Raw genomic sequence first — 23,499 nt, forward strand, 5'->3', positions numbered from 1 at the left:
CCATCCTGTTAAGTATAAAATAAAGCCCTCAATAACCAGTTTTATTGTTGCCTACATACTAGGTATTATGTTGAAATAAGACTAAGGGATCATGAAACTAGATTTTTGTCCTCATAGAATTCACATGTTAACAGGGAAAAATAGACCTTAAAGGCAAAGGATTAAAACCGCTGGATGGTGTGATGTCATGTGAGGAGTGCAGTATTTCTTCGAAAGGATAGCAGTCAGGCCACCTGGCTTAGCCAGGGGCAGCAGTAACTGAACAGTAACTCAGAAACTTAATGTTTCCCCATAAAATTAGGGTAGTAAAAGCCAGAGAGCTAGTTATGATTCTAAACGGCACCTTCTTGAGATTGTGGTTCCTTTCAATTTTCTGACTTTAAGAATTGTTAGTGACAGATGCCTTTTCTCAGAAATATGCCAGATCATTGGAAAAGAGCACCCTATGCAAATGCAGGTATTCACAAGTGCTGATTGACACTAAGAATCTCACCAAGAAGAGAGGAACTAAGCCCTTTGTCCAATAGTGGACAGGGAAGTGATGCCCCAGAAATCAGACCTCTCTCTGACACGGGCTTCTCTAAGAGGCTTACTTGGAACAGCTGACAGATTCCTCTAATTGTTCTCCTTGCAGCTTAGCTCTTTCAAAGCTTTTCTTCTCTTCTATCCATCCAACAGCACCCATCTGAAAAACAAAGCGGATGATAACATTCCTTTCTAAAAACAGAACATGTAGTCCACAGGATAAAACAGGAACTCCTAAATTTGACATAACAAACTCTTGACAATCTGGTCCCTATCTTGTCCCAGTTCCTTCCCATTCTCATCCCCAGGCTTCCCATTCTTCCGCTCAGAGAACATTTCACTGTGCCCCTGCATGTACTAGCAACTTTCATGAGCCTTGTCTTGGCTCAGACTTGTGCCCTCTGTTCAGATTGCTTCCTTTCCTTTTGTCACTGTTTTCTACAAAACTTAGATCAGATGATCCTCTCTTAAAATACCCTTATTTATGACATTGAGTTGAACTTCATGCCCTTGCCCAAGGGAACCTGGTCTAACTTCAGTGAACATATATTATTGCATCTCATCTTAATTTGTCTCACTTTATTATTTTTATTTCTTTGCCATTTTTTTTTGTGTACTGTGATTTGCAATGATGTTGATTGCACTTCTTATGCATACATAGTTCCAGCACCACACCGCCAAGAAAGGGCCTGCTTCTCTCTACCAGTGTCCCAAGGACCGTCCTATTAACTCAGCCCCCTGACCCCCAGGTGAGCACAGTTCTGTGGTCAAAAACTCCAGCTCTGATACCTTTGGCCATTTGTTGTTCCCTTACTGTTTTATCCCACATGAGAGACAGAGACAGAGATCGAGAGAGAGAGAGAGAGAGAGAGAGAGAGAGAGAGAGAGAGAGAGAGAGAGAGAGAGAAGAGAGAGAGAGAGAAATAGAGACACAGAGAGGGACAGAAAGAGAGGCCTTAATTTTCTAGGTTGTGACACCTGTACACATACAAATGAATGAATAAAATTAAACTCCTGAGGAGATGATTTTCAATAAAAGTATTGAGGCTAGAGAGATAGCACAGCGGGTAGGGCATTTGCCTTGCACACGGCCGACCTGGTGTTCGATTCCCAGCATCCCATCTGGTCCCCTGAGCACCGCCAGGAGTAACTCCTGAGTGCAGAGCCAGGAATTACCCCTGTGCATCACCAGGTGTGACCCAAAAAGAAAAAAAAAAGTATTGTGAACCACAAAACCTCAATCAACGAAAAGATGTGTTCTTAAAAAATTTAAAGAAAAAACATAAACTCCCCATATTCCACAAAGTTATAAATCAATGATGAACTGATTTTTTTCTAATTTTGTATCTCTTTTAAAAAAAGAGGTATACATGAAAAAATTAATACTATAGAACATTCTATGCTCATATATTTTAAAATTGAAATGACATAGAAAAACCTCACATGCATATAATTTAATAAGAATGAGGAGAGGAGATTTTAAAAAATCAAAAGAAAACCTGAATAGGCCTTTAAAAGGTTAAAAGTGTGTTTTAAAATAAATGTTGCATTTGTGGTAGAAAATATTATACATAACCCTTATCTGTATTGAGTAAATGTTCTCAGTGGATGTACAAATCACCTGAATAAACATTCAAATAACATTCAACTTAAATGAAAAATTAATACATTTAAATATATCTATATATAGATATATAGATATATAGATATATAGATATATCTCCAAGAATCTAAGTGATAGTACAATGGTAGGATGCTTGCGTTGAATGCAGCCTATGCAGATTTGATCTGTGGCACCCCATCTGGTCCTTTAAACAGTGCCATGAATGATCCCTGTTTGTAGAGCCAGGAATAAGCCCTAAGAACAGACAAACGTGGCTATATTTTAAATTTGTGCCTCCCCCCCAAATTTAAAATACAAATTCCTTACTACACTAGGTACAAGCAAACCTTTCTTGATTTAATAGAGGATAACCATAAGTGCCATGAGCAAATGCCATACTCAGTGGCAAAGTATTGAGTAGTGTGTTTTGTCTCTTAAACAAAAATCATTTAATCCTTCTTGCAAAACTGTTTTCAAGTCAGAAAGAAATTCCTAAGTTGTTGCTTGCCCATGAAGCTTTTATACTTCCTTCAAATCTGAATAATAATCTAGCTGGGGCTGGATAGAATATTGAATATTCTTGGAGAGATATTCATTTCATAGAGACTTTTTAAAAATTTTTACTATATTCCTCCTTGATCTTCTGGTCTGTAGGGTCTCATCTAATAGATATGCCATAAATCTTATAAATCTTATGGAGGGTCTTTAGTAAATTATTTTATTTATCTTGCTGCTTTCAATATTCTATCTCTGGCTTTTGTCATTGTTATTAAAATGTGTTTTAGAATTTTTTTATCTGGGTTTGTTTTCACTGTTACCATTCATGCTTCCTGATCATGGACCTTTTTTGTTCCTCTGCTCTGGGAAATACTTATCTATGACTTCTTTGATTGGTGATTCCCCAAGTTTGCATTGTTATTCCTTAAGAATTCTGATATTTCTTACATTTCCCCTCTTGAAAAAATGCAATCTTTTCCAGCTCCCCAATCTTTTCCTCTGCTTCCCAGGCCTTTGATTGAGTTTTTTATTTTGCCACCATATTCTTCTATCGCTTCTGATTGTAGTTTTTATACATGTTTGCTCTCATACTTTATTGAGTTTTTCCACCTCTCGGCTCACTAAAAACCTTCTAAGTAGTTTCTCTAAAGTCATTATCTGAGAGGTTGTGAGATAGTTGATACTGGTAGAACCTTCCATGTCATTATTTTTTATTCATTGAGCTTGAAGGACTTCTACTTAGTTTTCCCTATTGTGTTTGCTATGTTTTGAGGTTGAATCTTAGTAGTTTTTCTACTGAAGGTTTCTGAGATACTAAGTATTCTTCCATGCTACCACTCACACAGGACAAGTATAAGTGTATGTATCATGAGATGTGAATGAGTGGAGCTATCTTATGACTGCAGACGCAGCTTCATAGTTCAGAAAACAAGCACGTTGTGGATGTGGGCAAGGTTGAGTAAAAATCCAGAGTGCCTGAGATGTGGATGTGGGCCTGCGGAGATGGTGGATGTCCGACATAGAGACGGCCAGACCCCAGGTGGAATACAGGGGAATCCACTTCCCATTCCAAAAAAGGCCTATTGGTGTTGTCAGTTTGAAGGTTAACCACACTTGGAAGTTTGATAAAGCAGAGGGTGTGAGAGACAGATGTAGGCCTGCTGATATTGTTCTCTCACTTTTTCAATTACAGCTTCCATAAGGGTAGGGATAATATTCTTTATGTCTGTATGGCCCATCTAGGACAAGATGTAGAATGTAGGGCAGCAAGCAATAACAGCGATATTATTACTAATCACAATAACAGTTGCAATATAAATATTTAGCACATATGCAGCTCTCACAATGTAAAAATAATTATTCTAAGTTCTTCATCTAGGCTGTGGAATTTTATTCACAATTCTGTGGCTCATGTAATATTATTATTCCTGTTTTGAAAAGAAGAACCTTGAGTCATGGAACAGACCAGTTCCTTGACCAGAGTCTTAAATAATAAGTGCAAAAATAAGTACCTTTTAAAATTGGAACATGGGTCTGGAGTTCAACAGGCTGTGCACATGATTTTCATGCAGTAGGCATTAATTCCTGCCACAGGTTTAATTCCCTAAACACTGCCAGGAGAAACTCACAAGTATGAAGTCAGACATCCCCCCTAAGCAACACTGAGGTGGCCCTCAAATTAAATCAAAACATAAAATAAAATTGGAACGTGGTGAGACTCTGTGTCCCTTCTTAAAAAAAAGAAAAGAATGTTGGGTGACTAACAGAAAAGGCACTTTTTATTTTTACTGTTTCTTTCTTTCCTTATTTTTTCTTTCTTTCCTTCTTTCTTTCTTTCTTTCTTTCTTTCTTTTTTCTTATTTTTTTCTCTTTTTTGCTGATATGAAAAATTTGGAAAAAGTTATCACATAAATTTCCCAATTGATGATAAGGAGGTTGAGGAGAACACACGCTCCATTAGAATTCCTGCTTGTGCTAAAAGTGATGTATAAAATGAATGATTCTGTTTCTTTTCCTATAAGTATATTTGAAATCCATGAGTAAGAACATATGGCATATAAGAATTCTGTTAATCAAATCTGTTTTTGTGTAAATAAAATTATGTTCCATGGAAATGATTTGATTTTTGTTCTGTTTGCCTGTACATAAAAACTGGCTATTTGATAATAAATTTTAGTACAGGAGACTCCCTAGAAGTTTATGTACTTTTGTGCCTGTCAGTATTTCAGTATGTCTTCAAAGGTACTGTAAGTTAAATGTCATTGTTTACAGATGAGATCATACCGAAGGAAGGGAATTTTTAAAAATTTCATTGTGAAAATTATTTTGTCTTTGCTTTCATTCTCACTTTTATCATGGAAAGGGAGAAACCTTTCCCATGGAGTATTGATGTTCAGGAACCAGTCAGATAAATATCTGATAACAGGCTGTTATTACAAACAGTGTGCTTTCATGCATGTTACCTTTCCTATATTACAAGTTCTCATCTTGAAAATGGAGACAATAATACTTCCTATTTTGAAACTTGCCATAATAATTTAATAAAGATCTTGGCCAGTTTCAAGACTTGAAATCCTGCAATTTCAAAGCGTCCTTTGCTCAGAAGGTACCATGTTCTTCTTACTGGTTTTTCAACCATTACTCAATGTTACTGAGTTGAAAATATTTTTTTACAATGTGTCCCACATGTTTATGGGCCAGGGAAATCTATGAAGTTATTCATGGATAAGATTATTTGTGAGCTTTAAAGAACACAGGGCCTGCTGGTAATAGCCCTTCATAAAATGTCACCTATTACTAATTTTGCAGAGGATCTTTCAGCTGTTGGCTATAAACTCTGATTCCTATTATCTGAAACCTTTCAATCTCGAATCTAATGGTATAGCAAATCTCATATGTCCTCATGCATTCAGTTAACACTTCACTGCATTAGGGCAGCTTGATTTAATTCTTTGCTTTCTCTCTGGTTGTACAGAATATGGAGAATGTTGTTGAGAGCTGTTAATTTGAAATACAGAAGTATATCTTTATAAATATGAGCTACATTGACGAGTAATGGACATTAAATTTCTTGTTTTCTCAGTTCAAGGATATGGTTTATTTTCTCATCAATTTAGCTAACACACCATCACACTGACATTTGGAAGGAATCTAATAGCTTTTTTTTTCTCTTTTTATTTCACAGACTATTTGAACTCCAGAAGGACCAACACCAGATAAATTATGAATGTTGAACAAGATGACCTTACATCCACAGCAGATAATGATAGGTCCTAGGTTTAACAGGGCCCTATTTGACCCCCTGCTTGTGGTGCTGCTGGCTCTTCAACTTCTCGTGGTGGCTGGTCTGGTGCGGGCTCAAACTTGCCCTTCAGTCTGCTCCTGCAGCAACCAGTTCAGCAAGGTGATCTGCGTCCGCAAAAACCTGCGTGAGGTTCCAGATGGCATCTCTACCAATACGCGGCTGCTGAACCTCCATGAGAACCAAATCCAGATCATCAAAGTGAACAGCTTCAAGCACTTGAGACACCTGGAAATCTTACAGCTGAGTAGGAATCACATCAGAACCATTGAAATCGGAGCCTTCAATGGTCTGGCAAACCTCAACACGCTAGAACTCTTTGACAATCGTCTTACTACCATCCCAAATGGAGCTTTTGTATATTTGTCTAAACTGAAGGAGCTCTGGTTGCGAAACAACCCTATTGAAAGCATCCCTTCTTATGCTTTTAACAGAATCCCTTCTTTGCGCCGACTAGACTTAGGGGAGTTGAAAAGGCTTTCGTACATCTCAGAAGGTGCCTTCGAAGGTCTGTCGAACTTGAGGTATTTGAACCTTGCCATGTGCAATCTCCGGGAAATCCCTAACCTCACACCACTCATAAAGTTGGATGAGCTGGATCTTTCTGGGAATCACTTATCTGCGATCAGACCTGGTTCTTTCCAGGGATTGATGCACCTTCAAAAACTGTGGATGATACAGTCCCAGATTCAAGTGATTGAGCGGAATGCCTTTGATAACCTTCAGTCACTCGTGGAGATAAACCTGGCACACAACAATCTAACATTACTGCCTCACGACCTCTTCACACCCTTGCACCACCTAGAGCGGATACACTTACATCACAACCCGTGGAACTGTAACTGTGACATCCTGTGGCTCAGTTGGTGGATAAAAGACATGGCACCCTCCAATACGGCTTGTTGTGCCCGGTGTAACACTCCTCCCAATCTGAAAGGGAGGTACATTGGGGAGCTGGACCAGAATTATTTCACATGCTATGCTCCTGTGATTGTGGAGCCCCCCGCTGACCTCAATGTCACTGAAGGAATGGCTGCTGAGCTGAAATGCCGGGCTTCCACGTCCCTGACCTCTGTATCCTGGATTACTCCAAATGGGACTGTCATGACGCATGGGGCATACAAAGTGCGGATAGCTGTGCTCAGCGATGGCACGTTAAATTTCACGAATGTAACTGTGCAAGATACAGGCATGTACACGTGTATGGTGAGTAATTCTGTTGGAAATACCACTGCTTCCGCCACCCTGAATGTTACCGCAGCGACCACTACTCCCTTCTCTTACTTTTCAACAGTGACAGTAGAGACTATGGAACCTTCTCAGGATGAGGCACGGACCACAGATAATAATGTGGGCCCTACACCAGTGATCGACTGGGAGACCACCAATGTGACCACCTCTCTTATGCCACAGAGCACAAGGTCAACAGAAAAAACATTCACCACCCCGGTGACTGATATAAACAGTGGGATCCCAGGAATTGATGAGGTCATGAAGACGACCAAAATCATCATTGGCTGTTTCGTGGCCATCACACTCATGGCAGCTGTGATGCTGGTCATTTTCTACAAAATGAGGAAGCAGCACCATCGACAAAACCACCATGCGCCAACAAGGACTGTTGAGATCATTAATGTGGATGATGAGATTACAGGAGACACGCCCATGGAAAGTCACCTGCCCATGCCTGCTATTGAACATGAGCACCTAAATCACTATAACTCTTACAAATCTCCCTTCAACCACACAACAACAGTTAACACAATAAATTCAATACACAGTTCAGTGCATGAACCGTTATTGATTCGAATGAACTCTAAAGACAATGTACAAGAGACTCAAATTTAAAACATTTACATAATTACAGAAAATAATCAAAAAAAGACAGTTTATTAAAAATGACACGGATGACTGGGCTAAATCTACTGTTTCAAAAAAAGTGTCTTTACAAAAAATCAAAAAAGAAAAGAAATTTATTTATTAAAAATTCTATTGTGATCTAAAGCAGACAAATTAATGTGTATTCCTCAGAACCTGTTTTTGCTGCACTTACTTACTATTTTCCCACATCTCGTCCCTGCCTTCCCCAATTGCCATATTTTTCATAGGAGATCTCAATTCCTTAAAGAACTGGTATAGGAAATTTTGTAAGAATTCTGTTACACTTTGAGATTTTTATGGTGAATTCGTGGTGAGATCGGTCTATTTTGTCTTCCTTTCTCTATTTTTTTTCCTTTTTTGCTTTTCTTCCTCCATGCCCTTATGAAGTAATCCAATGGGGAATGCAATATTAGAAATAGATTTTTAGAGAGAAGGAGGAAAAATGCAAGATCTTATATTTTTCATGTAATGACCTGTTCTGTATTTATGAGGAGGACCATTCTATGGAAAGGGGGTAAAACGTAAGCAAACAACAGATTAATTTACATATGAGCATCTATAAAACCCATGATCTTTTAAACAACTCTAGAACCAGAATTTGTAGTTTAAAAAAACTAAAAATAAGATTATAAATAAAATATTGTTGGTTTTTCTGTACCTGGACACAACTCATTTGTAGTTTGGCTCAAATGTGAGAATCTTGGAATTAGCTAAATTTCTATTCTCTAAGAACGTATATGCAATCCTTCAGTCATAGCATCCATCTCCATGGAATCCTGTTTTATTAGCTGATTTACTTTTGGGAACTATAGTCAAAGATGCTATGGCATGTCTCCGTCTACTTAGGCCCATTCTCTGTAAAATACTCAGTTTAAAAATGAGTGATTCTGTAAATTTTATTTGGAAGAGAGTTTTGATATAATTCATTAACTGCCTCAAATAAGTTCTACTGATGGCTAGATAAAGTGCAGCCATAGAATGTAAAGGTATCATAAATTAACCAACTGGGGGAAAAAAAGTTCCATATGTATGCCAACAAATTCAGTTCTATTTTATAAGAATCATTAGCTACCTACTAGGTGTATTTAAATGCTTGTTTGAGCAGTTTGGGTACATAACTGACAAGAATGGTCCCTGCTCTTGAAACACATATTATCTACATGCAACATGATTGACGCAAACTTAGTTTATTTTTGGAGGACAACTTCAATTTTACTGTCAGGTAATGACTACAGATCGGATTCCAAAATACCAGGTTGCATACTACAGAGCCTCTTTGATCAATAGTTTCTTCTTGTTCTGGAAGTCTCTTCCAAATGTACTGTGTAGAGCTACAAAAAAAAAGGGGAGGGGATATGGATTTCCTGTGAAGGATGATGGTATGCCTGAAGATGGCAATGCTTATTTATGGAATAGGGTAAAATTTTAGTCCTAAAAAATATGCTGGCTTCTAAGTGAAAAAACAAACAAACCAAAAAATAAGAATCCTGAGGGCCAGAGAGATAGGATTTGGCACTTGCCTTGCATGTGGCCTATCTGGGTTCAGTCCCAGACACTCATATGACCCTGAGCCTGTCAAGAGTGATTTCTTGGTGCAGCACAAGAAGTAAACCCTGATAAAGAACCAGGTGTGCCCCCCCACCCCCCGCAACAAACAACCACAGAAAAGAACTTGTTCATTACTGGCAATTTAGCACTTTCTTGATATTTCAATATGTTGTATATATAACACATACTTATCCAGATGAACCAAAGTGAAAACTATGCCTCTTCCTGTTGACTCTTACAATCTGCCATCTCATTAGTGAAACAGGGACAACCTAGAGGATATGTTACATCTTAAAAGATGATCATCTTTGATACTTGCATTTAAAACTGTAGGTTGGACCCTACCATGTTTTGTGATCTCCAGGTGTGAAAAACTAATCATAGCTAGTAAAGAAGCCAAGAGCAGTGTGAAGAATGGATAGCAGCTAAATGATATTACATGGGTCTTGCTTCTATTTTCCAATCATCAATTCTCTAGTATCCCTTTTCTCCTCACTTCCTATCTCTTTTTGTCAGCAACACAATTCACATTTGCTTTCATTTGCGGAGAATCTGTGACAAAAGGGAAATATATATTTTAACTGTTATTTCTCAACTTCTTTATTATCAAGTGTACTTAAGGTACTCCTAAGCTACAGATTACACAAAAACAAAACACAAGAAATATCTCTTTACGGGTGAGTGAGTATTAGTTAAAAGAAAAGTGGTAAAAGTCACGAGAGAAGAAAAGAATATTGCCTTTATCTGTTTTCCGTTCACCTCTGGTTTTGTTTTGATTTTTGTTTGTTTCTTTATTTTGAGCATCTAATTATTTATGGGATGAGATCCTATGGACAATTCCTGTTGACTATGAAGAGTGACTAAACAGACAAATTCTAATAAATGAGATAAAAATGATCTTTAACTAAAAAAAAGTACTACTAGTATAAATACTAGTAGAAACTAATACAGTTCATTTCCATAGGAGGTTAGAGCTGCCGTATTAAAAACATTAGAAGAAAATTAAGATTTGCTAGGCTAAACTTGATCTTACAGTAAATTTAGAAACTCTTTTGACAAATGGCCCTCCATACAGGTTTTGTAATTGTATGGTGTTTGGCTATTAATGTATTATTTAGATGATGCTAAAATTATTATCTAGAATTTATAAGCAGTGACTGTTTGTGGTTTGAGAGTCCTTCTTACAATCACTGGACTTGATTTATGTTAGAGAGGAACACACATTATCTACTTATTGTTTGAGAATATTGTCCCATATGATTGTTTATTTACCCGAATAGGGACTGGAGCCATAGTATTGCGGGTCAGGTGTTTGCCTTGCAGGCGGCCAACCTGGATTCGGTTCCCAGCATTCCTTTTGCTCCCCCAAGCACCACCAGGAGTATTTCCTCAGTGCAAAGCCAGGAGTAACCCTTGTGCATCGCTGGGTGTGACCTAAAAAGCAAAACAAACAAACAAACAAATAAATACCCAGATACAGGACCAGAACTTTCGCATAGAGGTTAAGGCACTTGTCCTTGCATATGGTTAAGCCTTACAGGGATGGTCCCCAAGTACCATATGGTCTGATCCAAACACATTCCCAATTAAAAGAAAAAACCTGATACAGACTAGCGCAAGAAAAAAACTATGTATATAATTATTTTATCCTATTCTATTAAAAGACAATCAAATGACAGTACTTGTAAATAGTTATGTGCATTCAAATAGAACATTTACAATTAATCAACTAAAAATATCCTAATAGAAATTTTAGTTTATGTATTCTTTACTAGAGATATACAGTTTGTTTAAGGAAAATATCAATTATATTTTACAAAAAATTCTCTATTTTTTTTTCTGATCAGAATTCTTACTCTTATACCCTGGGTTATCACATTTTTCTCCTAAATTCTTCCAAATGTACCCAAATATATTTGCTTTATCAAAAATGAAAAGAATGTGGTTCAGCTCTTAAACACAGAATCTGATATCGTTTTAAATATTTTCTTTGATACTACAAATATTCTGAATTAAATATCTTTTGCAAAGATTTTGAAAAAGCTTGATACATAAACTTGATACATATATATGGATACACACATACAGATGTGTGTCTCTATGGGTGGATGTTGCTTTTCCATGATTACTATTAGATCTTATAATCAGAGAGTTTTAAAAAATATTATAAGTAATTAAATATACAGTTGCTATAAAAGATCTTGAAAATAGGCGAGTTATTTACATGGCAACAATAAAAGAATTAATGTGTTCTATAGCAACTTTTTTCTCTAAAAATAAAAGAGAAATGCAAAAGAATTAAAATTTATTTCAAATGAAATTTTCCATTCAGAAAATGAAAGCAGAGAGAGCAAAAGTGCAGATGTAGGTTGTGATACAGGCATCAGGGAACATCTCTGGAGCAACTTTCACTGAAAAATGTAAAAAGTATTATATGAAGATTCAATATTTTAATGAATTTATCAGTCAAGTTTCCAGATTAATGCTGATCAAGGTGAAATAATCCAAACAACACTGATCATTATATCATTTGGGTAATAATCTTTATAATAATTAGATATATAGGCAAGCTTAATGAGTATATATGAACACAGTGTGGCGATTTAATGCAATGTTATGTTTACATAGTGTGTTAATTTGGTACTCCTGCTTACTTAAAATTACTAATTAGGAAGTTGAACATAATGATATTATTAATATTTCATTTTTTCTTTTAAAATTCTCCAGTATACATTGCACCTCTTACAAAAATATCTGTGCCTAAGTCTTATGAATGCATTATTTGACTAGAATGTGACCACCATTTCAAACAAAAATGGTTTCTAATGGTTTACTTAAAAATACTTCTTATTTTTAAACTATTCCATACAAAGAAATACACATTTCTGAAAGCTCTATATTAGATATAGATAAACCATGTCACCATTGCCTTTTCGAGCTCTATCAGGTAACAAAATAAAATATATCTAGTTGTATGAAAAAAAAAAAAGAAATCACCTAGGATCACTCAAAGATCCACATATAAAATACTGATGTGTGCATATGACTACACAAACCAGTTCTTGTCATTTTGTGTCTTCACAGGCTGACAACAGAACTTTTGCTATTTTAGTATTCTTAAAATTGAAAAATAGGTTAAAATTATATATGAAAATACAAATTTATTTTTATAAGTGATGAACACAAAGCATGTGAAACAACTTTTTTTTAACTTTATGCCCATGAGAAATAGAAAAAAAATGAGGGAAGGAAATTGCTGCGATAGACAATAAATGAAGCTATCTTAATGAGAAAGTGCATGATATTGGAAAAGTCCTTCCATTTTGTAAAGTCTATTATGCACAGTAAATGAGCATATTTATATATCCCATGTGTGAAATACAAACCCATGAAGTCTTAATGTTCAGTATTTGGTCCACTAATTTAATTTCATTTTCCAGTTTATTAATGTTGCACTTTATTATATATTTTGTGCAAAACCGATAAATTTTAACTTGCCCAAATAGAATCAATACTGCTTTTATTTGGCTTACAGAAGTAGTGAGTATATATGTCTTATGTTTCAGAAACAAGGGAACATTGATTGTTGTCTGAAAGAAAAGGACTTTCCTCTGAGGTGGAAATAGAATTCATTCTGATTTATAAGCCCTGACCCTGAGACTTCACAGAACATGACTAAACTCCACCCTAGAATATCTTGATGAGAACCTAGCATATCATTTATACTAGCATGTTTGTCAGTAAGGCTCCTCTGTGACAATCAAAGAAACTCCTTACTTCTCGTCTTTTAAACTCATATTAAAGGAGGGAAAATTTAAGTAAAATTCAACAATTTCCACTTAGTAACAGTTGCTAGTTTTGCAAAGTATATAGATTTCTAAATAAAATAAATTAAGCCTGAATCCAACAAAATGTACTAAAAATAATTTATGCTATATTTTATGGTATGAGCTTTCTTATGCTAGTTACTAAAAATTAAATTATTTGTAATACTAGAAGGAAATTATAGATATTTTTATTAATGAACTCATTAAGCCAGAAAAATTAACCTTAATACGATTTGTAAAATGTCCCAAACCTTAAGGATGAAGTGGACATTTAGATTTTAAAAAAACTTCTAAGTTTTAAAAACTTCGTCGATTGCCTCGAGCAGGCCCCAGTAACGTCTCCTTCATCCTAGCCCAGAGATTTTTTAAAAAGTGCCATATTCAAGGCTCTTTCAGGGTTAGGAGAATGAGACGCATCATTGTTACTGGTATTTGGCATATTGGGTACGCCACGGGGAGTTTGCCAGACTCTGCCGTGTGGGGCAGATTACATTTCGTAGCCTGCCAGTTTGTCCAAAGTAAGAATGAGATAATAAGATGTCATAATAAGATGTTGCGGCCGCGCACTTCCGGTAGCTGGGTTTTATAGTCTCTGAGTCTTGGCCATTGATGGGATTACATGGCGCCAGGGGGCCAGTTGGTGGATACCTGCCTACTGGAATTTTTAAAAACTTAAGTTTTACGACATGAAAGAGAGAAGTAATAACATTTCTCTCCAGCACTTCTCAAGCAGACTGATCCACACTTACAAAGTTATTATTTTCCAATGTAAACAGATTGTTAAAGAATTAGCTTTAGTCAATTATGACCACAAAAATATCATGATGCTACATATTAACACTTAAAAAAAATTTTGAGTCTTTCAAATAAGCTACTACTAACAAATTAATGTCCACCTCTATATACCAAGTTACATTTCAGTTTTTCAACACATATCATTGGCCAATGTGGAAGTATAAGTTAGAACTGTCTTTCATTTCCGAACTTCTTTCAATTTTTACAGAAGATTAAAATTTTGAAAAATCAGAATAATAATTCTTCACAGGTATACAACATTTAGTTTTGCAATCCAGGGCTCAACTCTCATGATTTGGAGGGCAATTCATATAGCTGAATAAATTATTTCTAAACATTTAAGGGTGCTGCCTTTTCAATTTTTACTCTTGAATTACACGACAAAGATTCTATATTTTATTATAATTAGTATAGCCTATATCCCCATAAATGAGGACATTTGTAGTATTGAAAAATGCTTACAATACTGCAATAATATAATTATATACACAATAATTTATATAAAGAAAGTATAATGAAACAATTGACTCACTAGCTAACTCTATAGAAACACCTTCTACCTTACTTTCTATCAAAAAAATAATATATAATTGTAAAATATATGCTAACCTTGTTGGCCATTACACTTTGAATTTATTTACAGTATCATTAAACCGGTATAAATTTGAAAGTATAAGAAATTATTATTACTCATTTATAATAGCCATTTAAAAATAATTTTGGTGATCAGAGTTAGCACTCATACTAAGGAGTATTGAACTAGCTTAATAGGTTATTAAAGGTAGTGGGAAACCATTAGGTATCCGTAAGTTAATTCAAAAATAAAAACTGTTTTATAGCTTCAGAAGTGCTTTCACTTTTTATATAGCGTTTTATAGCTTAGAAAGTGCTTTTATTATTTGTTAAATCTTAAAAGAGTACTTTGAGAATACATATTAATACAACAAAATTTTCCTAAGTATGCATTGTATGTAGGGTTACTAAAATTTGAAAGCCATAAACATAGACAAGAAAGGAAGAAAGAAAAAAAGACACTGAAATAAAAGCAAATAGTAAATGGTAAAAGTATAATATGCATTGTGGCTGGAGAGATAGTACAGCAAGTAGGGTGTTTGCCTTGCATGTGTGGCAAACCCAGGTTCAATTACTGGCATCCCACATGGTCCCCAGGGATGATCCCTGAATGCAGAGCCAGGAGTAACCCCTGAGCTTTGCTGGGTGTGCCCCCTGACCTTCCTCTCCCACCTAAACAAAAGTATAAAATATGGTTAGGCTGGGCTGGAACAATAGCACAGTGGGTAGGTTGTTTACCTTGCATGCGGCCAACCCAGGTTCAATTCCTTTGTCCCTCTCAGAGAACCCGGAAAGCTACTGAGACTATCCTGCCCGCATGACAGAGCCTGGCAAGCTACCCGTGATGTATTCAATATGCCAAAAGCAGTAACAACAAGTCTTACAATGGAGACATTACTGGTACCTGCTTGAGCAAATCGATGAACAAAAGGACGACACTGCACAGTGCAGTGCATGGTTAGGCCATTTTTATATTAGAATAGAAGTTCATTCACATAGCAACTGTGAATTAAGAACTTAATTACTTAATATACTATTCACTCTCACTTTCCTGGTTTTAGAACCAAATGTCCTTATGCTAGAAAACCAACTGGTTCTGAGCAAATCAGGAAGTCTAGGCACCCTCCTCCAGACATCATCTCCTGTTCATTCTCTGCTTTGGTTAGCAGATTGTTATTAATGTGCTTACCTCCTTGCTGAAGACAATGCTTGATGACCCAGACTATAAGAAAGCCCATCTCTAGGTTGGTCAAGGTGATAAGAACACCTTGCTTATAATATCAAATTCCTTAAAAAACTTTCAAAGGCACCACTTAAAGTGTAACTGAAGTGCAAAAAAAAAAAAAAAAAAAACACACATCTTGCTCTCAAGGAACTTTATAGGGATGTGACCATTTGCAGGGTGCTTAGTCTCATTGTGTCCTGCCCTCTTCAAAGATTCATAAATTTAGTATTCTTATCTCCATTGTAAGAGGAAGAAATTGAATGGAAACTTTCTCCACTGCTCAAAAACTTTAGGGAAAACAGTAGGGTAAAAGAAGAGAAATGGGGTTCTCAGATGGGATGAAAAATCTTAATTTAGCAATGCCATTTATTATTTAGAAGATAAAAGCAGTAATACTTTTCACAAAATGCATCATCTTTCCTATCCTACTAGAAAATCTTCTAGAAAATAGGCATCCCTTAGAGATACATATTGGTAATTGGTATTTTAATTTATTCTTCAAATTTATTAACGAAACTGCTAAGCCAAGTACTTGGCAGCACTGAATTGGCTAATATGCTAGTGTCTAAACTTTTAATTATATTGAACTTTTCAGAGGTATTTCTATATATATATGCATATATATAATAGATTGGCTAGAATTCTAAATTAAACTAAAGAAATGAATATTATTTCTATGTAATCTTTTAGATATTTATTTTAGGCTTACATTATTATTTACCTTTATATTCTAACCAATATCTATTGTTGGATATATATTTTTAAGAACCCAGTAACTAAAGAATTATGCGCAAATCATTTTCAGTTTTATCGACTAAAATTTGCCAACTAATGCAATGTGTTTATCATCACATTATGTAAATCATTTTCAAGATGTCAATAAAATAGCTCATTTTATCTATCTTAGAATAAAACACACTATAGTTTCCGGGGGTCTGGAGTGATAGCACAGCGGGTAGGGCGTTTGCCTTGCATGTGGCCCTCTCAGAGAGTGTGACAAGCTACCAAGAGTATCCTGCCCACACAGCCAAGCCTGGCAAGCTACCCGTGACATATTCAATATGCCAAAAACAGTAACAAGTCTCACAAAGGAGACGTTACCGGTGCCCGATTGAGCAAATCAATGGATGAACAATGGGAGAACAGTCCTACTCTTCATAGTTTGGCGGGGAGGGGGTTGTCTTTAGACATGGCATTGCTTAGAGCTTACTTTTTATCTGTGGTCATTACTTACTCCTGGCTTTATGCCAGGGAACACTCATGGTGGTACTTAGGGGATCATATTTGGTATTTTCCTTTGTTTGCAAGGAAAACACCTTACCTTATGTACTTTCTCCATGGCTCTAGAACACAGTATTTAAAGCAGCCTAAACTTTTTAAGAGGTGAAAATTAAGCAACACTATTTTTGTATTGCCAAATAACTGAAAGGTAGAAAAATGCATAAACTAGAGACTTAACTTTTCAAAATTAAAGTTTCAAACAATACTAATTATTCCAATCAAGTATTTGATTTAAGATTTTAATTAAATTTTAAATTTTGTTTGCTATTTCTTAAATTTACAAAAAATATCTTTGATATTCATTAATTCAACTCAAAACTGAAGCAATCAAAAAAAAACCTAAATGGAGGCATAAAACAATCAGTTGATGAATATGGGTCAGCATTGAAATGTAATGTAAATCTGTCTCTTTACATAAATAGGCCCAAGTAAAATAATAGAATGGGATATTATGGTTGACCTTTATATATGGAATGAGTGGTTCATTTTAAATATCTGACCCAATTGACTCTCTTTTCTTTCCTAAATATATTTATTCATGAAACATTCATTGAGTGCTTGTTCTGTTAAAAATGTATAAATTTTTTAGGAATACACAAATAAGGACATAATGTATGTGCAAGAGTGCTGGATTCAAGTATTTCAAATAGACTATGATACATTAACTAGAAGAGGGAATGCATATTATGCAAACAGAGAGAAGGGCAACAAACTAGTTAGGCACATACTTTGTTTTTAATGTGAAATAGTGCATTGGTTGCTTCTGAAATGATGACGTGGAGTTAAGCTCCATGTCCTGAAGAGAAACATATGTGTTCTCAGTGTTCTATACAGCAGTGAAGAAGTACACAATATATTATGTGATAGGATTTCCTATGATTTGATGTCTTGAGGTTGCTAGGACAAAACATGTACTCCATATAAAAATTTTTCCATTCAATATTATAAGTCATATAAATACATGGTAATATGCATCTAATATGTAATATGCATGATAGAAATAGAAAAACATAAAATTCTGGGGATACAAACTGAATTTATTCTGGATTAACTCTTTAATACTTCAGTGACTGCTGGTATGAGAATGTAATAAGCCAATCATTAACTCAGGGTTAAATATCTTTCAGATAAATAAAAACTGGAAAAGCGGGGATTAATAATGACAACATTTAGGTGATTTAGGATTACATAACAGCTTACTGTAGTGAATGCAATTTACAGATTCAATGTTGGCATTTTAAAATGATAATATGTTGAGTGGCATTCTAAGATTTAAACTTCCAGTGATCACTTGCAAAGCAAAATAAGAACATTTAAAAGTTGATAAGAAATGGGCATAGAGGAAAAAATTGTCTTTGGGCCATACTTGACTGTGCTCAGAAATCACTCCTGGATCATTTGTGGAAATGCGTGGAGAGGACCATACGTGTTGCTGGGGATTGGACTAGAGTCAGCTGAGAGCAAAGCAAGTGCCTACCTGCTGTAATACCACAACAACCTGAAAACAAATATCTCTTGTATCACTTGTTGTTCTGTTGTTTAACGATTTGCTTGAGTGGGAACCAGTAACATCTCCATTCATCCCACTCCTGAGATTTTAGCAGCCTCTCCTTGCTTGTCCTTCCCAACGCTGCTGTATTGGAGGCTCTTTCCGGGTCAGGGGAATGAGACCCATTATTGTTACTGTTTTGGGCATGTATCAAATACATCACAGGGAGCTTGCCAGGCTCTGCTATGTCCACAGGATTTCCTGAACTCCAGGAAAACAAATAAGAGTAATGTATTACCTTGATTTGAAATATGATTTGTTATTCATTACAGTCAGCATATATTGGATGATGTGTTTTTTAAGAAATTAAAATAATGCACAATTATTCGGATACTGTAAGTAGTTGGATGATGGAGAAGGGAAAGAAATTTAGTTTCATATACTTGCTAGCAATGGACCTCGTAAGGTGTGTAGGGGTTAGAAGATAGTGTTTATAGTTAGCAAATGAAATGGAATACATATTTTTGGGTCTGGACCAGGGGCATTAAGGTCATTTCTCTATTAAGTTTTAGGATCTGAGGGGTGAGAGCAATAGTACAGCAGGTGGAACACTTTTCTTGAACATAGTTGACTGGGGTTTGATCTCCAGCATCTCACATGCTTCCCTGAGCACAAGATTGATTCCTGAGCTCAGAGACTGGAGTAAGCCCTGATCATTGCCAGATGTGGCCCCAAACTAAAACAACAAAAATGCATATGTGTGGAATTTGTGTACCTATGGAAAATTTAGATATAGTTGTCTAATAGGAAGTTTTTCTAAATTTAACACATTTTTTCTATAATCAAATTAAAATTTAAAATAGAAACTGCAAGAGTGTATGGGACTAATCACTTTACAATACAAGTTCAGTGAGTAAAATTTAGGATCTCAAGAAATATTAATTCCCTACAAAGATTTGGAGAAAAAACATATAACAATTTGGTCAAAATCAATTGTACAAAGATTCATTGAGTTTTTGTAATATGCGAGACTCTATGTTCGACGCTGGTATTATAAATTAGAGATTGAATTACATACAGATAAACGGCAGATAACTGATATAGACAAGTATTGAATTTCAGTGACAGTAACTTTTATAAAGTAAAATTGCAACATCAGGTATTTGAGAATCTAAAACAAGGGAGAATGTTCTTATCTGAAAGACAGTTTTAAAGTAGTGTTTAAAGGAAGGCAAGAAAAATCAGTCGTTATTTTCATATAAGGTAAAAAGATTAGAGTTAAAGTTAGATATGGCATGAAGCTTTTGAAACAGAAAGTGGTGTGGATTACCTTCCTGAGGCTTAACGAAGCACATGACTAAAACAAAAAAAAGGAAAGAAACAAAAATTAAGAAGGTCAGAGAGGTGGCTCAAGCACATACTTTCTGTCCAGAAAGTCCAAGTTCCATCTCAGACATCTTCAAGTGTGACGCCAGATCAAAAGAATTTAAAAACATTTGTTGAATTTGATGATTAGAATCTACTGAAAGTTTCAGTAAGAACAATTTCAGAAAGGGGTGTGTGTGTGTGTGTGTGTGTGTGTGTGTGTGTGTGTGTGTGTTGCAGGGATATAATGTATAGCAAAGGAAAACTTTTCTTACAGAAGGTATTAAAAGTATTATCAGGACAAAAGGGCTGGAGCGATAGCACAGTGGGTAGGGCTTTCGCCTTACAAGCGGCCAACATGGCTGACCCTAGTTCGATTCCTCCGCCCCTCTTGGAGAGCCCGGCAAGCTACTGAGAGTATTCGATATGCCAGACACAGTAACAACAAAGTCTCCAATGGAGACGTTACTGGGCCCGCTCGAGCAAATCGATGATCAACGGGAGGGCCTTTACTTTATTTACTTTACTTTTACTATCAGGACAAAAGTAGAGGCAAAGAGATTATTTTGAAGTAATTTTCAAAGTGAAAGTAGAGACATTAACCAGCAGATGAAGACAAAGGAGTTCACCAGTCTGTATGTAGCACTGTAGCACTGTCCTCCTGTTGTTGGTCAATTTACTTGAGCGGGTACCTGTAACATCTCCACTGTAAGACTTGTTCTGCATATGGACTATGCCATGAGGAACTTGCCAGGGTCTTTCGTGCGGGCGAGATACTCTTGGTAGCTTGCCAGACTCTCCAAGAGGAACGGAGGAATCGAACCCGGGTTGACCTCGTGTAAGGCAAATGCCCTATCTACTGTGCTATTTTATTTTATAGCCATACAATTAACCATGATAAGATATGTTTCTATAATAATGATTTATTTCTGAGCACGAAATAGGATATCAGTGGAATTATAAACCCTTATGGAACTAAATTTAAGAAATGCGAGAAAAATACTTTAAACTTTTTCTCTGATCAATCTTGTACTTTTAAATCTATTTGTGCGGTTCACTATTAGTAGAAGATAAAGGAAATTTCCTAAGAGATCATGGACTCATGATTTCTAAATTTAGACTGGCTTAGAATTTATAATAGTTTGAAAGAATAAGACACAAATACTTTTGATAAGTTTCCTGAATCACTAATTAAACCATTTTAGTAGGTTCTTTCATCTCCTGCTATACAATGAAATAGTAAAATTTGCATTTAGTGGATGAACAATGAAACACTAAATTCAAAATACTATGGGGTGCATTATGGGAACAAAAATAGGTTATATTTAAATAATATTAATTAATGCCATAATAGCACAGAACAATAGGATGCAGTTGCAGTTCTCCAATGCAGTCAGAGAGGAACTATGATGAATAAAAGGAATGCAAGCTTTTAAACTTGTGAGTTGAATATAAAAGAGAATTTCAAGGATAGTAATAGAAGCTTTAATGCAGAATGAATGAAAGCCTTTAGAGACTAGATTACAGGTAACATCTTGCTGTGAACTCCAGGACATAAAAAGAAATGGTGTTATATATCTCTTCCATCTCAAGGGCCTCTTATTTCATGTTTAGGTGTATCATAGGTATTACCAATTCAACAGTCTTAAAGCTCTACAAAGATTTGGTAAGGTTTTCAAAATAAGTATTAATTTAGCAAGTAAGCCAATGACAATGATTTTGAATAAATGATTTATTTTCCTATAAAGGATTATTTACTAAGTATCTGCTCAAGCTGCTATAGCATAATATAACAATAGCAATAGTGATTTTTCCTTGGATATATTTAATTTATACATATATAATGCCATATATTATAAACATAGTGCAATTTTATTATAAATCTATGCTAATTTTATATTTGTATTTTTATCACGGGCTGGAGGGATAGCACAGTGGTAGGATGTTTGCCTTTGTGCAGCCAGCCCACCCGATCCGGGTTTGATTCCTCCGCCCCTCTCAGAGAGCCCGGCAAGCTACCGAGAATATCTCACCCATACGGCAAAGCCTGGCAAGCTACCCATGATGTTTCTAATATGCCAAACTCAGTAACAACAAATCTCAAAATGGAGACGTTACTGGGCCTGCTTGAGCAAATTGATGGACAACAGGAAGGACAGTTTGTTTTATTTGTTTATTTTTATCATACAATAATCCATTTCATGTTAAAAGTGGCAACATACAGATACTTAAGGAAGAAACTGAGGAGAAAAATTATAGTACAGGGGTTGAGACTCATGCCTTTCATGTGGCTAGCCCTGGTTCAATCCAGGCACACCTGTCTCTTGGAGAGCCTCTGGAAGCAGCCTGATCCCTAAGCACAGAGACACGGGTGCTTCCATCTCTACATGAACTCTACTTTGCTCTGTACTCCAAATTTTTGTTTCTAAAAAGGATACCTGAAAAATATTTTTTCTGAGCCTATGGTTATTAAATTCCTTGGGGTAAATGAGAATCAGACTAAAATATATTATTATGCTAAGCATTAAACAACTACTATAAATTAATCAAATATCTTGAGTCTGTAACCTTTTCTGAACCAAGTGACAATTAAATCCAAAATTTAAAATAAATAAAGATGAAGGGGGCAACATGTTAGTGCAGCAAGAAGGGCATTTACCTTGCACTCAACCGACCATGGTGCAAACCCCTGAACGAATATGGTCTCCTGAGCAATCCAGGAGTGATCCCTAAGCTCAGAGCCAGAAAAAAAAGCCCTAAGCATCACTGTTTGTGGCCCCAAAATAGCGAGAGGAAGAGAGGAAGAGAGACAGAGGGACAGAGACAGAGACAGAGACTGAGAGAGAGACTGAGAGACAGACAAAGACAGAGGCAGATAGAGTGAGAGAGGAGACACAGGAGAGAGACAGACAGACTGAGACAGAGAAAGAGAGAGTCAGAGAGAGAGGGAGAGAGAGAGAAAGAGGAGAGTGGAAGAGAGAGGTTAGAGGAAACAGACAGACAGGCAGATTTTTAAAACCAGACAAAGATCTTTAAAAAATGGCAATCTCTCAAATTGTGTATCCAATCTGAGTGGCTTGGACTTTCCTTAGCTACTTTATGGTTCTTTGTTTAGATATCAGGCAGCGTCCATGAAAGTCCATTATCAGTTCATTTAATTTTGTGTTTTCTTAGCATGCCACAAATTGGAAAATGTAGTGTAGAATATGGGCACATTCTTTGCCTGAAGTTGATCTTTGCTTTACATTTATTAATTGGCAGATTAAAATGTATGAAGCATACAAATTCCATTTGCAGCCAGTCAGTCAGCGATGTTTATTGAACTTTTATAGTTATGCTTCATTTTTTATTATTTTGGTCCTAAAAATATGACCATGCTCAAGTTTGAAAAACAAACTATTTTTGTTATTTTTAAATTTATTTTTTACCTGGAGATCTCGTCTAGCTGATTCATAGCATGAAAAGTGCCCTACATTACAAACAAATAAAAATAAAAATACTTTACATGACTCATTTAAGCATTTGACACAAAATCTGCATTTCTTAGATTTTGTAGGATTGCCAAACCCTTTTAGCTTTACCCATTTG

At 35.8% G+C, this 23,499-nt stretch overlaps 1 protein-coding gene across 8 annotated transcripts in view; it reads left to right on the plus strand.

Moving 5' to 3' along the window:
- LRRC4C (leucine rich repeat containing 4C) overlaps window positions 1-8,465 on the plus strand; it is a 1,436,015-nt gene extending 1,427,550 nt beyond the window's left edge. For all 8 annotated transcript variants that reach the window (XM_056132091.1, XM_056132083.1, XM_056132106.1 and 5 more), the window contains one exon: window positions 5,811-8,465. In XM_056132091.1, coding sequence (XP_055988066.1) covers window positions 5,853-7,775 — 1,923 coding nt within the window. In that variant the 5' untranslated portion in view covers window positions 5,811-5,852 and the 3' untranslated portion in view covers window positions 7,776-8,465. The remainder of the gene's footprint in view (window positions 1-5,810) is intronic.
- Window positions 8,466-23,499: the final 15,034 nt, after the last annotated feature.

This window comes from Sorex fumeus, unplaced genomic scaffold (genome assembly GCF_029834395.1).
Source record: "Sorex fumeus unplaced genomic scaffold, SorFum_2.1 ptg000007l, whole genome shotgun sequence".
Classification (NCBI taxonomy): domain Eukaryota; kingdom Metazoa; phylum Chordata; class Mammalia; order Eulipotyphla; family Soricidae; genus Sorex; species Sorex fumeus.